At 41.8% G+C, this 13,633-nt stretch overlaps 2 protein-coding genes across 3 annotated transcripts in view; one reads left to right on the top strand and one right to left on the bottom strand.

Annotated features, from left to right (window-relative positions):
* Wdr3 (WD repeat domain 3) overlaps positions 1–13,633 on the top strand; it is a 24,443-nt gene that overhangs the window by 6,421 nt on the left and 4,389 nt on the right. For both annotated transcript variants that reach the window (XM_005357094.1, XM_026784083.1), the window contains exons 6-23: positions 707–802; positions 1,661–1,774; positions 1,958–2,059; positions 2,616–2,713; positions 3,562–3,666; positions 4,299–4,529; positions 6,584–6,677; positions 7,881–7,982; positions 9,065–9,150; positions 9,278–9,413; positions 10,109–10,165; positions 10,989–11,089; positions 11,234–11,345; positions 11,482–11,616; positions 11,869–11,919; positions 12,311–12,376; positions 12,820–12,912; positions 13,316–13,363. In XM_005357094.1, the coding sequence (XP_005357151.1) occupies positions 707–802; positions 1,661–1,774; positions 1,958–2,059; positions 2,616–2,713; positions 3,562–3,666; positions 4,299–4,529; positions 6,584–6,677; positions 7,881–7,982; positions 9,065–9,150; positions 9,278–9,413; positions 10,109–10,165; positions 10,989–11,089; positions 11,234–11,345; positions 11,482–11,616; positions 11,869–11,919; positions 12,311–12,376; positions 12,820–12,912; positions 13,316–13,363 (1,827 nt within the window). The remainder of the gene's footprint in view (positions 1–706; positions 803–1,660; positions 1,775–1,957; positions 2,060–2,615; positions 2,714–3,561; positions 3,667–4,298; positions 4,530–6,583; positions 6,678–7,880; positions 7,983–9,064; positions 9,151–9,277; positions 9,414–10,108; positions 10,166–10,988; positions 11,090–11,233; positions 11,346–11,481; positions 11,617–11,868; positions 11,920–12,310; positions 12,377–12,819; positions 12,913–13,315; positions 13,364–13,633) is intronic.
* The window catches only part of Spag17 (sperm associated antigen 17), a 234,078-nt gene continuing 233,208 nt past the window's right edge, over positions 12,764–13,633 (bottom strand). The window contains exon 49 of the mRNA XM_026784085.1: positions 12,764–12,862. The gene's annotated coding sequence lies outside the window, so the exon portion shown is untranslated. The remainder of the gene's footprint in view (positions 12,863–13,633) is intronic.

Here is a 13,633-nt window from a genome sequence, read left to right as displayed (position 1 = left end):
AAAAAAAAAAAAAAAGAAAAAACAGAAAAAAAAAATCCCTCACAGCCTCACAGGTGTGCTCACTCATTTGCGTTAATTCCAGATGTAATCAAGTTGACAAACAAGAATTAGCCCCAACTGTGGATTCATTTAATGATATGTGAATTGCCTTTCCCAGGTGCATACATAGAGCAAAAGGGTAGTTTTATGTTTACCTGAATAAGATTTATTCAGCCAAGTTCAGAGGATAGTTTAAATATCTTTGCCTTCCTTTATGTCAGGCATTCAAAAACATACTTGTAATAATGAAGGATTCTAATAAAGAGAAGTCTATGAAAATTTATTGGGAATAGTATTGCCGTGTCACCACTGTTTAATTCTTGGATGCTAAAGGCTGAGGATTATGAAGTAGACATTAATAAGGCATCTTTTATTTGCCAGACATTGCCCAAAACAACTGAGACCCCGAATCGTGGATTGTGCTCGGTACTTGTGTAGCTATTATCTGAACAGGACAGTAGGAAAGTAGAGAAATCCTAGTAGCACATGGACAGTTTCCCCGCTGGAAAAGTGCTTCACTTAGTGGGTTGGGAAAGCTCTCCTCAATACGCTGTTCCTTAGATTTGAAATGCCAGAGGGAGTTCAGTATAGTGAATGTACACTTTGGCAACACTTCATTATGCCACTTGGAGTATTAAAGACTGATCAAGCTGTTTTTTATTCCTAGGTGTGGGGCTTGGTTCTGGTTTCTGAAGAAAAGAGATTAATCACTGGGGCTGCAGACAGTGAGCTGAGAGCCTGGGATATCGCCTATCTGCAGGAGGTAATGACTGTGTTCAAATCATGGCCAATTGCATGTTTTCACAGTTCATCTCATAAACATAGAATCAGATGAAATAGAAGGAATTCTTACATTGATGACCTGAGTGTTCTAAACAAGACTTTTCTTCATTGTGCATTCTAGCTTTGGTTTATTTAAGCTGAAAAGAGAAGATTATGGCTTAGAGCTTCTGGTAATAATGTTGTTTAGGTTGTGGCATTTTAGCCTTGTATTCCTGGACCTATGGACATATCTGGGTGGACTTTAGAGGTCTTCCTCTTCAAACTACAGTCTTTGTAGGATGCATGCATTTTTTTGTACACATATTCTCAGGAGTCTTACAGTGGTTCTCAATATATGTGTGTGTGTGGGGGGGGTGGTTGTGAGCTTTAGGCTTTGTTGGAGCTAGTGTGTAGCCATATATCCAGTAGCCATTGTGATGGGTTTTATATATCCTAGCCTAATGACTGTTTTTCCTGTGTTTAAGGAGAAACTATAATATACCTTACACTGCCTCTGCCAGTACCAATACCAGTGGCAAGCTTTCGCTCTAGAATATCTTTTCCTACAAAGAGAAAACTTTGAAGTTAAGGAAGAGTTGTGCCATTAGTTTTCAGTGCTATTGTCTACTCGTATATAGTCCTCATACTATGGAAAGTCAATGGAGATTGTATAATCAATAGTGTTTTGTTGTATATAATGCCAATTTCTAATACATTCTGAAACTTGTCCTGACATTGAAGAAGTTTATCAGAGGTCACCCAGTCAAGATGTAAGTCGTTGAGAGGCTTCTAGGTCATTGGGGTTAAGAGTCATACCTGAGACATTTGTAACTTTTATTCTTCCATCTTTATAAATTAGATTGATGACCCAGAAGAACCAGAGCCCAAGAAAATCAAAGAGTGTCCTAGAACACAGGACACACCTGAAGCAGAGGATGGCGCTCTTGAAGCGGATGAAGTGTCTGAAGAAGATGTAATCCATTTTGTTTCTTTGGGTGGACTGAGTTAGTTGGGCAAGAAAGGGCAGATTTTAGGTTAACCATCTCCAGTATTGTTTTAGGGGATGTTTTGTCACCTGTACATATTAAGTTCATGCCTTTTCAGAGGCTTTAACAGAGCAGACATTTAACCCCATGTTCACTTGCTTCCTCTGTAGCGCATCCTGTCCTGCAGAAAAGCTGGCTCCATAATGCGGGAAGGAAGGGACAGAGTTGTGAGCCTGGCTGTGGACAAGACTGGCCGGATTCTTGCGTGCCACGTGAGTACCAGGCTTAGAGGACAGTCATACTGTTCCCTTTCAATTTTAGTGTCTAATAATTCAGAAAATGGGTCTGGAATGATAGCTCAGTGGATGAGTGACGCACTTGCAGAGGACCTGGGTTTGGATCCCATTATCCATGTTGGGCTTTTCACAGCCACTTGTGACTCCAGCTTTAGGGGATCTGATCAGACATGTCTGACCTGCAGGCACCTCCACTCTCATGCACATACCCACACAAAAACACACACCATATAAAATTGAATCAATTTAATTAAAATGAGTGTCTAATGTTCTAGCATAGCATTTATAACATGAATGAAAGTAACTACATTTGTTATTATTAAAGACCACTTATTAAAGGCTAGCTTTTCTCGTCAATGTTAAAGGCGCATGATTTATAGGCGAGACAACAAACCCAGAGATATGAACTTGTTCGTGATGATCCAGCCAGTAAGGAAGACACATAAATGTTGCTGTTTCATTCTTGCATTGTATAAGCTAAATTGTAAACTGCCTGTCTTAGACTCACATTGCCTGCCTTTTGCCTTTCTAGGGAAATGATTCTGTGCTTGAAGTATTTTGTATCCTTTCCAAAGCAGAAGTTCAGAAGAAAATGGATAAGAAGCTGAAAAAAGCTAGAAAGAAAGCAAAGTATGTTTTAAAAAAAATACTGATAATAAAACATCCTGGGTAGCCATATATTATAGAAAAACTGACTTTTAATGAAAACACTGGCTTGATTACATATTAGAGCTAAAAACTAGAGAAATTTTGGTGACTGGTACCACAAGGTTTGAATTTTTGATTCATACTTCTTTATTCCTAACACACTTCTGAGTCATACTAAGACCCTCACAGAAATAGACTGCAGACTTCAGGCACTGGGAATATCTGTGCAAGTATCAGGGACATGCAGGCAGGTGATTCTGCAGCCAGCTGGCCAACCAGGAGCAGAACCCGAGGACTCCAGGTTCCCTAAGAGACACTCAAACAGTGTCTCAAAGTGGAGCATAGTTGAGGAAGACAGGCATCCTACATGGGTATCTGGCCTCCACACACTCAAACATACCACAGAAGACCAAAGAAAGAAGAAAGTCTTTAATGGGTGATTTATCAAATTTAAAGGTGATTTTTAAAATCATCTGATCAAATGTTTTAAGATGTGTTCTGGTTCACATGACAAGGTCCAACTAACTGCAGCTTAGAGACTTGCTGAGGAAGTTCTAGAGTTAGCTAGAGAAGTTCATCAGGAACACCTCAGTGCAGAGACTTGGGTGACAGAGATCGCAGGAGATGATATGGGCCCGTTGTATTCCCAGTCTGTTTACTAAGGGTGACCAGTGAACTGTAGTCTGCTCAGTTCTCAAGGTAACCCTGGAGGCCAGGCCACTCCTCCAGCATCATCCGCTTGTTTGTCCCAGGACCAGAGTATCAGTCGGTAGAGTGAGAATCTCCTGGAAAATTGATAGGTGATATTTCAGGTGTGTTTCCCTTTCTAGGCTGAATACTGACAGTGGGGAGGAGGACCCAGAAACTAGTGTCTCAATGACTCTGCAGGATGAGATCCATCGGGTGGCCAATATCAAGACTTCTTCCAAGATCAAGTAAGTGAAGATTTAGTGTCTTAAGTATTAGAGAGTAATAAGCTACCAGGTATCCCTGGCATGACATGATATTTGCCAGTGTGTGTGTGTGAATTAAATTTGAAGGTGGTGATCATGTCACATTCACAAGCCCACATGACCATTTTTTTATTATTATTTATTGATACTTTCAGGCTGCCAAATATGTGTCAAAACTAAGAGCTGAATGCAGATTTCATGTATTTATTTATTTATTTATTTATTTATTACTTTTTTACTTTAAAATCCTATGCTGTGGGTCTCTGGGATGGTTCAGCAGGTGTAGGGAAAGGTGCTTGCTGCCGTGCCTGACAGCCTTCTTTGGTCCCTGGGGCCCATGTGGGAGAAGAAGAGAACGGGCTCCTTCAAGTTGTCCTGAGCTCCACACGCATGTGGCCCATATACATGTGTACACACATACACTCTCAAATAAGTAAAAGCAATAAAAAATTTTAAAGCCTGTGCTCTACTGCTGCTCAATACCCAGAACAGTATTATATCTAAAGTTCTGTGTGCACGCTTAAACCGTAGATTGACATAAGCTTTTCTTAGGAAATGTTGACTTCATGAGCCAAGACAGTAGCTGGAATGTTTGTGATGACTCTGCCTTGCAGATCCTTTGACCTGATTCATTCACCTCAAGGAGAGTTAAAGGCAGTCTTCCTGCTGCAGAATAACCTGGTGGAATTATATTCACTCAATGCATCCCTGCCGACCCCTCAGCCTATCAGGACAAGCAGGATCACCATTGGAGGCCACCGCAGTGACGTGCGCACTTTGTCATTCAGCTCTGATAACATAGCTATGCTTTCAGCCGCAGCTGATTCCGTTAAGATCTGGAACAGGTCTGTGAATGATTCCTGTACCTCCATTGAGTAGAATTGCCTTTTCTTTGAAATGTTTGTGGTACTCTTGATGATTGGCTTTTATTCTCAAGAACCTAAACACGGTTCAGTTAAAAGATCAATTGTTGCATTTTGGCGTTGGTCTATGGAGCTTCTATCAGATTTTGGTGTGGAGCTGGTGAGACTGCTCTGCAGGAAAAGCACTTGGCACTAAGGACCTGAGTTTGATCTCTGGAAAGTGGGAACTGAGAACTGGCTCTTGCAAATCGTCTTCTGTCCGTGTGTGTGTGTGTATGTGTGTGTGTGTGTGTGTGTGTGTGCGCGTGTGCGTGTGTGTGTGCGTGCGTGCCTGCTCCTCTCCATGAATAAAATGGAAAAATAAAATTAAAAAAATTAAATTTGGAGTAAAATAAGCCAAGTTTTTCCTTCCTTTGAAGCTTTGGCTGCATTTGGCTAGAAGGAAGCATGCAGCCAGTGCACCCTCATATCTGAGTCTACATGCCATCAGAAGTCTCTCTCACACTCTGCCCTCCTTCCTTTCCCTAAGACCTTGGGTAATTCAAATACTCTAATGCTGATGGTGCTGCTTCCTAGTTCACCATCTAGAATCGTATTCCTTGTGTTCTCATAGAATGTTAAATTTAGCTAACTTAGTGAATCTCTGCTAATTAAGTTTGTCTATGTCCATATATAGTAAACAGGAATACGTGAGGCCATGACAGGTATAAGAGAGCATACTCTTTACAGAACCCCACTCCCCCAGGCGGGGTTTCTCTCTGTAATAGTCCTAGCTGTCCTGGAACTCACTCCATAGACCAGGCTGTCCTTGAACTCAGAGATCTGCCTGCCTCTACCTCATGAGTGCTGGGATTAAAGAGGTGCACCACCACTGCTCAGCCTTACAGAAAAATTTTTATATAGACTATACTAAGTATAAAAATCAGTAACAAGTTGGGTGTGGTGGTGCACACCTGTAATCCTAGCACTCAGGAGGCAGAAGCAGATAGATCTCAGTGAATTGAAGGTCAGCCTGGTCTACAGAGCGAGTTCCAGGACAGCAAGGGATATTACACAGAGAAACCATGCCTCAAAAAACCAAACAAAACAGTAAGTTATTAACAGTGTTATATGCTGTACACGATGTGCTGCACTTTACATAAATTTCATCTCAGGTTTGCATACATCAGCTTCACTAAAAAAATGTAAGTACACATAATGCACTTCAGTGGCAAAAAATTATTTTTAAAAATTTATTTTTTAAGTGTTTGTGCATGACTGGAGCCCATGGGGTCAGAAGAGGGCATTGGGCATTTGTACACCCTAGAACCTGATTACAAAACAGGCGTGAGCTGCCATGTGAGTGATGGGAATCAAACCCAGGTTCTCTGGAAGAGCAGCAAGTGCTCTTAACCACTGAGCCATTTTCTACTCCATTATAGTCTTAACAGGACTTCCAAGTATGTGGTGTGTCATTGACGAAAACATTGCAAAGAGGTGTATGTCTGTCTACATTTGCTGATTGAATAAATGTTAACGTTCTATTAAATGAATTTGTGGACTGGAGTGAGAGCTCAGCAGTTAACATCACTGGCTTCCTTTACAGAGGACCTGGGTTCAATTCCCAGCACCCACATGGTAGCTCACAACCATTTGTAACTCTAGTTCCAGGAGATCTGACACTCTCTTCTGGCCTCTGAGGGCACTACATGTCTGTGGTACACAGACATCCGTGCAGGCTAAATATGCATGTACATAAATTAAGAGTAATAATAATAAAATTAATTTTTAGATATTGGTAAAGATAAGACATTTCAACCTGAAACTCTAAGCTCTTCTCTCCTAGGCCTTGAAGGCTGGGCTCTATGGAACCCAGCCAATACCTTGCTTTCCTCTGCTTTTGTATGGTCTCTTTTGTGACTAAGATGAATGTGAGCCAAGAGTTAGACTTGTCTTCTGTCATGTCAATCTCTATGTGTGGCTCAGTGCACTGAAACACGTACTTGTAAGGTGGGAAATGTTGCTTTATCGTGAACTCATGTCCCTTCTTCCCGCAGGTCTACTCTGCAGTGTATCCGCACGATGCCTTGTGAATATGCCCTCTGCTCCTTCTTCGTTCCTGGTGACAGGCAGGTGGTCATAGGAACAAAGGTAAAGCTGGGCTTCTTTGTCAGCAGCTCAAAAGATGTTCAAGAAGTTGGATTTTTTTAGAACATGTTGGTAATTAATTTATTAGAGGTAGATATTAATTTATTGACCTTTTTGGTGTTTTTACAATTTTACTTTCTTGTTTAAAAAAATCAAATCATCTGTCAAATTACAAAAAAAGGCATTAAAAGTCATTGAGGTAACTGCCATCAGCATTTTGATGATTATCCTGACATGCAGCTTATAAATGTATGTAATTATGTTTAATTGATGGTAAGATATATTAGTTGCAAATAATAAAATAAATATATTACCAGGTTTGACAGAACATGGTATTCTAAAGCCATGACATCCTGACCAGGTCTTTATTCTTAGATTGTTGTCAGTTTGGGACAGCCATGATAGGACATGGATTTGGATTCAGACTGTCTTCCAAACCTCTCAGAGAATGCTGCTTCACCTGTAAAGCAATGATGGCATGGCAGGGCCCCATACTCCAGCACTTAGTCTCTTTGCAACCTTTGAAAGGTTCCTTTAGCCCTGTTAGCCTTACTTTGGAGTGCAAACAAACAGATTGGTCCCAGTGAAAGCAAGTAGTGAGAACAGAATGGAATAAGGATTTAGGGTCATGTGTTGGTCTTGAGACAGAGATTTTCTTTGTAGCCCAGGCTGTTCAAACTTATGATTCGCCTATCTTAGCTTCCAAGTGCTATGACTGGATTCAGTTGTGGGGTGTCTTGAGAAGTATTTTTAAGCCGGGCGTTGGTGGCACACACCTTTAATCTCAGCACTCAGGAGGCAGAGGCAGGCAGATCTCTGTGAGTTCTAGGCTAACCTGGTCTACAAGAGCAAGTTCCAGGACAGGCTTCAAAGCTACAGAGAAACCCTGTCTCAAAAAACCAAAAACAAAAAGAAATAAAGGAAGGTTTCCATTTGAATGTGTCTATAGCCATGGTGTTTCCCTTTTGAAGTGTGGAACCAGTGAAAGCAGCAGAGTCAAGAACTGCAAGGTTGTACTTTCCATAGCTGTGTATGAAGGCAGTTCAGCCAACATTAACTCCATGTCTTCAGATAAGGAATACAGACAATATTTAGACAGGATCCATTTTCTGAGCAGTTGACCTGTGTTGTTGCTTTTCTAAACTCTGTGGGCATGAATCATGAAGTTTGTAGATGTGCTCTTTACAGCTCTGTTCACTTTCCTAGACCGGAAATCTGCAGCTTTTTGACCTGGCCTCGGGCAACCTCCTGGAGACAGTAGCTGCCCATGATGGAGCTCTGTGGTCCATGTCTCTTTCTCCAGATCAGGTAACTGCAATGGACTATAAAGTCCTAGGCCTTGGCGCTTGGGCTGCTCTGTCTAGTGTTGTCTCAGAAGGCTCGCCTGTGTGTCTGATCTTTAGATTTCACAGAGATGTCATTTCGCACCTGTACTGTGAGTAGCTTCATTGCAAAACTGAGTAGTTCAGCTGTTGATTCTCAGTAGCATGGCTTATGTTTAAACAGTGTTTTGTGGTACTTTACAGAGGGAAACATTTTCTGAACACATACAGAGGATGGAGTACACTTTGCCCTTCCCGCTTTAGTCCAGCAATGACTAGAGAAATTATTTAGCAAATATTTGAGCCAGATAGCTCAGTAATAAGTGCTTGCATACCTGGTGCTTCCTCACCCGGAAAGCTGCACGTTGAGCCTAATCCAGGTGCTGCTCTGACGTTTTGAGTTTGGTGGTCTTAGGTTCTTTTTTTTTTTTTTTTTTTTTTTTTTGATAATACTTTGGCATTTATCCAAATATTCTCAATGATAGCAATTCTTTATCCACTGAAAGTATGTATTTTTGGAAAAAGTAAATACAGAGTTTAGTGTAGCCACTATCTGTTAGGATAATGTACATGTGGGTATGTGTGCTATGAGATGGGACAGCAGAGACCGCAGTTGATTTTTCTGTATTTGGGAAACCCTTGCAAAGGTGCTTAAAGCAGGGACATTGCAGGAATAGTGCATATGTTTCTGAGGTGAACACTGGAAACGGGCTACTCAATACATGTATATTAAACTAATCTTACTGCTTTGTAGCAAATTTGTTTGGCTTCTCTCTTAGGTGAAGTTGAAAAAATAGAAATAAAAGAAATGCCATCCTATACCTTAGAGGCTTTTCTTAATGATGGTGACAAGATGTTACCTAGGACTTCACAATCATACCTGTCATTGTTAGTCAGGGCTGGAATTCTCAAATGAGGTCTGGCAGTGCCCCAGTGGGGCGTGGGTACACTTTTCTTCATTCTTGTCGGCCTCCGTTAAATAAAGAGAGTTTGAGGCTCTTTTGAAGTGTGCTCAGCAGAGTTTTGGGGCTACACTGGTTTTTAACTGACGTGTCATTTAATTTTCAGCGTGGCTTTGTGACAGGTGGTGCTGATAAAACTGTCAAGTTCTGGGACTTTGAGCTGGTGACAGACAAAAACAGTACCCAGAAGAGGTGAGCGGACGTTTGTGTGGGGCTTTGGAATGAAGGGAGAGCTGTCATTGTGTGTCTCTGGGTCAGGTTTGGAACTGTGTCTGTGGAGTTCTCATCTGTCACTTCTTCCTTGCTGCTGTCTGGGTAGACTTTCTGTGAAGCACACCCGAACCCTGCAGCTAGACGAGGATGTCTTGTGTGTCAGTTACTCCCCCAATCAAAAGCTGTTGGCTGTGTCGCTGCTGGACTGCACTGTGAAGGTTTTCTATGTTGACACTTTAAAGGTACAGTGGTTCTGGCTGGGAATCATCTTTCTGTGTGACCTTGGAATTTGGGATGATCTAATGTGGCTGTTTTGTTTTAGTCAATTTTTATTGTGTTACACTTTCTTATTATCTCTTAGATGTCTGTTCTTCTCTAGTGAGAGACAGAAGGGGAGTGGATCTGGATGGGAGGAGAAACTAATAATAATAATCAGGATATTATGTGAGAAAAGAATCTATTTTCAGTATAAGGGGAAAAAATTGGACGATACCCAGCAATAGTGTATTTCTAAAAATATGTTTATCAGAACTGAAGGGTATTAGAGACACCAATTGTGTTACAGAGTTTGTCGTTTGGTTTAAAACAAGCACTGGTTCATGTGTTCAGAAGATCCGTAGACAGAAAGCCCTCTCCTGTCATAGCTAACAGCTTTAAGTTCAGCTAATGGGTCCCATGCCCAAAGTCTCAGGACTGCATTGGCCTCAGAATAATTGTCTCAGGGATACACACTGTGTGGGCAGACTCTGAGGTGTAAGTTTTGGGGAACCTGACTTTCTTCACTGAGCTTTAGTGTTCATGACAAATACATGTAAGGTGATCTTAGCAGGCAGCCCAGAAATGTGTTTAGCATTATAAATTTGTATTTGGCACCATGTGTAACCGCTTGTATTTTGTAGACAAACATGAGTGATTTCTATTTTTTCTTTATGTTTAGTTTTTTCTCTCACTGTATGGACACAAACTGCCTGTTATATGCATGGACATCTCCCATGTAAGTAAAGTTTGTGGGTTGTCTTCTCCAAACCAAACGCTTCTCTCAGTTCTCAGAGTGCTACTTGGTTGTTCAGCACTTGCACCATTCTGTTGAGCTCATTACCCCTTCCTCCAAAAAGTCACAGGTCTGTATTCCAATCATAGCATAAACACTATCTAAGTCCTGCAAATTACCCATTGTGATTCTGGCAGGTTGCTGCTCTAAACTCCATGATTGGGAGACCATCCTAAAACCCATGGCTTTACAGCCAGCGTCCCTTTGCTGTAGGATGACAGTGGTGAGGATCTGAATATAAAACTCTGCTCTGTATAGTCTGTCGCATTTCCCCTAATGACTACAAGTCAGAATGTGTATTTGAAAAGTGTCTACTTTGCACCAAAAGGGAACTAATGGAGCCCATAGCTGTAAGATCCTTGTATTAACACAGCCACTTGAACCTAAGCATGAGAGAATAGTGGTGGGGTGTGGGATAGAAGGCTAGGTCATAAACCTTCTAGTAGGGTCTTTTCCAGCCGCATTTTCTCTTTACTTTTCCTGCTCTCTCCACAAATCTCATTCCAGAGATGAGAGGGCCCCCTTTCTTATTTAACTGAATGAACAGATAGATAGCTAATGTTAAGCACAGCACTGTTGCATTCTCCTGTGACATGGTCAGAGTTCATACCAAGCTCTGAGAAGCTCTAGAGGTCCGGGCACGGTATTCTGGGTAAAGAAAATTCTTGCCCTATTTTAATGTTTTTAAAGAAATGAGTTAAATGTTCTGCTTAGCTTTTGTCTAGTTTAATGAAACATTAAATAATATGTTGTTTCTGTGCCCTAGGATGGAGCGCTAATAGCAACCGGCTCTGCTGACAGAAATGTGAAGATCTGGGGTCTGGACTTTGGGGACTGCCACAGGTCTCTCTTCGCACACGATGACAGGTGGGTGTAGTCTTGGGAAAGGATCTATTGAGGTCTCAGGTAGTGATAAACTGAAAGTCCCAGGGAATAGGCATTCCCAGCTACTCTAAGCATGCCTAGCTTACTGGCCTGGCATTCCTGACACCTACCTCTTTACACTCTTAGTGTGATGCACCTACGGTTTGTACCTAAGTCTCACCTCTTCTTCACCGCTGGGAAGGACCGCAAGATCAAGCAGTGGGATGCAGACAAGTTTGAGCACATCCAAACGCTGGAGGTAACCCTCGCCTGCTGTGCCTGATCAGTGCTTTCGGAACTTTCTGTGAATGCTTACCATGCCCACTAGCATAAGCAGGTAGAAAATGATAAGTAAGTTGTAATTCCTTGTGCCGGTTTGGTTTTCCATTGTCCAGGGGCACCACCAGGAAATATGGTGCTTGGCTGTCAGCCCCAGTGGAGACTACGTTGTATCAGCATCTCATGACAAGTCTCTGAGACTCTGGGAGAGAACGAGGGAGCCTCTTATTCTTGAGGAAGAAAGGGAAATGGTAAGACCTTTAAGTTTGTTTTCAGGTCTGATGGGAGTAGCTTATAGACTGTCCCTGCTGAAGTTTTCTGTCCAGTGCAGTCACGCTCACATAGGAGGTGTTTACAAGGCCAGAGCCAGCTGTTCCCCACAGCCAGGTTGACACAGGTGCCATTGGTGTCCTGATGCTCTGAAAGAAGCCCTTTCCACTGCTTCCTTCGCTCTGCAGAATCTGTTTTTTCCCTCAGTATAACTTCTGTGTGTCTCTTGGCAGCAAAGGGAAGCAGAGTATGAAGAGAGTGTGGCCAAAGAAGACCAGCCAGCAGTAAGTCAATCTTTTGGGGATACTGGAGTTGCTTAATTTCAAGAACTTATAATGAGAGAGGAACTGAGATTAGATGCCAGAGGCCCTGCCAGCTAATGTAATGTTTTATTCAGTTATAAAGTCAGTTCTGTGGCCAGCTTGTATGAAGATTCTCATCATTAGATGCCTTCTTTTTTTTGGAATAAAACTTTATAAGAAATTATAATTATTGAGCAAAACAAAAATTTAGATAAAAAGATTGAGAAATTGGATACTTTATGAACATTTGCAGGATAATGCTAATGATGATACAAATAAAACATTTAATATTGTGCCTGTCCTCAGCAGGAGACAGTGACTGTGGCATTTTTGTAAAACAATACCCATCTCGTTATTTCTTTGTTTCTGGCAGGTTCCAGGAGAGACTCAAGGTGACAGTTACTTCGCTGGGAAGAAAACGATTGAAACAGTCAAAGCAGTAAGTTGGTAGAGTGCCGTATCATCTTGTTAAGAGGATTCTGACTTTTTAGTAAAAGCCTTACCCTATGCCAGCCGCATAGCCCTGGGTGGCACAAAGGCACCGATCATCACCTTTGTCTGATGCCCTTGGTCTACCATCTGACCAGGTGTAGCTCTTAGTGAGGAAAGCGCGTCTCCTTCTGAGAGTACACCTTCGGTGTTCCCAGGAGCTGCTCTGGTGTGTCCCGCCCAGTGTGGTCTCATCTGAGCCTGGTATTTTGTCTCTTTCTTACAAATTAAAAATAAGGAAAAATACTGAGACCTGAATGCTGCGTTGCACTCTAACTGGCATGTCTTTATTAAGCCAATTCAGGCTGTCACTAGCCAGGCCTTCCCGTTTCTGAGTCTTGGGCCGATGGGTGTGTGTTGGAATGATCTCTTCCTTTGCCATCTTCTATGTAGGCTGAGAGGATCATGGAAGCCATCGAGTTGTACCGAGAAGAAACTGCAAAAATAAAAGAACACAGAGCCATTTGTAGGGCAGCGGGAAAAGAGGTGAGCCTGTCCAGCAAGTTATGCTCTAGGCAATCTTTACAAAAGAATTCTGAAGGTCATTTCAGATTTAACTGTAATTCATGGATTAAAAGAAGTAGAGGAACTATGGGAGCAAAGAGGCTTCTGTATAAACAAGGAAGGATGGAAAATAACAGACCAAGGTGATGAGTATAAATGTGTGTTCATACATGAGTTTGCAGGACAGGATATCAGCTTCAGATTGTTAGATAAAATGTACTCAATTCATCCATCCATTCAGAACTGCAAGGCATGATTTCTTTTTTGGTATTCCTTTTGGTGTTTGGATCTTTTTCAAAGTTTTAAAATACCACTAATGTTCCATCTGCAACAAACTTCGTCAAAACCTATTTTTAATGACTGGGGCTTAATAACTTCTTCACAGGTTCCTCTTCCTGTCAACCCCATCCTGATGGCTTATGGAAATATTTCAGTGAGTACAATGTCTGTTTCTCTTCTTAGTGGTTCAAGGGTTAACTTCAGATACGTGAAAAGCATTGTGATTTGGGGGTAGATGCCCTAGGAAGCCTTTTGTCTCCAAAAGTCTTTCCTGCATCTTGGTGTCTTCTAAAATAGCTTGTGTCTCAGAGGGCTACTGATGAAGCCAGCTTCCCCAGGAGGTGTGTGTTACACCAGCCCGCCTCTTACCCAGGAGGTGTGTGTTATACTAGCCCGCCTCTTCCCCAGGAGGTGTGTGTTATAC

Source organism: Microtus ochrogaster, chromosome 21, assembly GCF_000317375.1.
Source record: "Microtus ochrogaster isolate Prairie Vole_2 chromosome 21, MicOch1.0, whole genome shotgun sequence".
NCBI lineage: Eukaryota > Metazoa > Chordata > Mammalia > Rodentia > Cricetidae > Microtus > Microtus ochrogaster.
The sequence above is the reverse complement of the archived record's forward strand: the minus strand, read 5'-3'. Positions and strand labels throughout refer to the sequence as shown.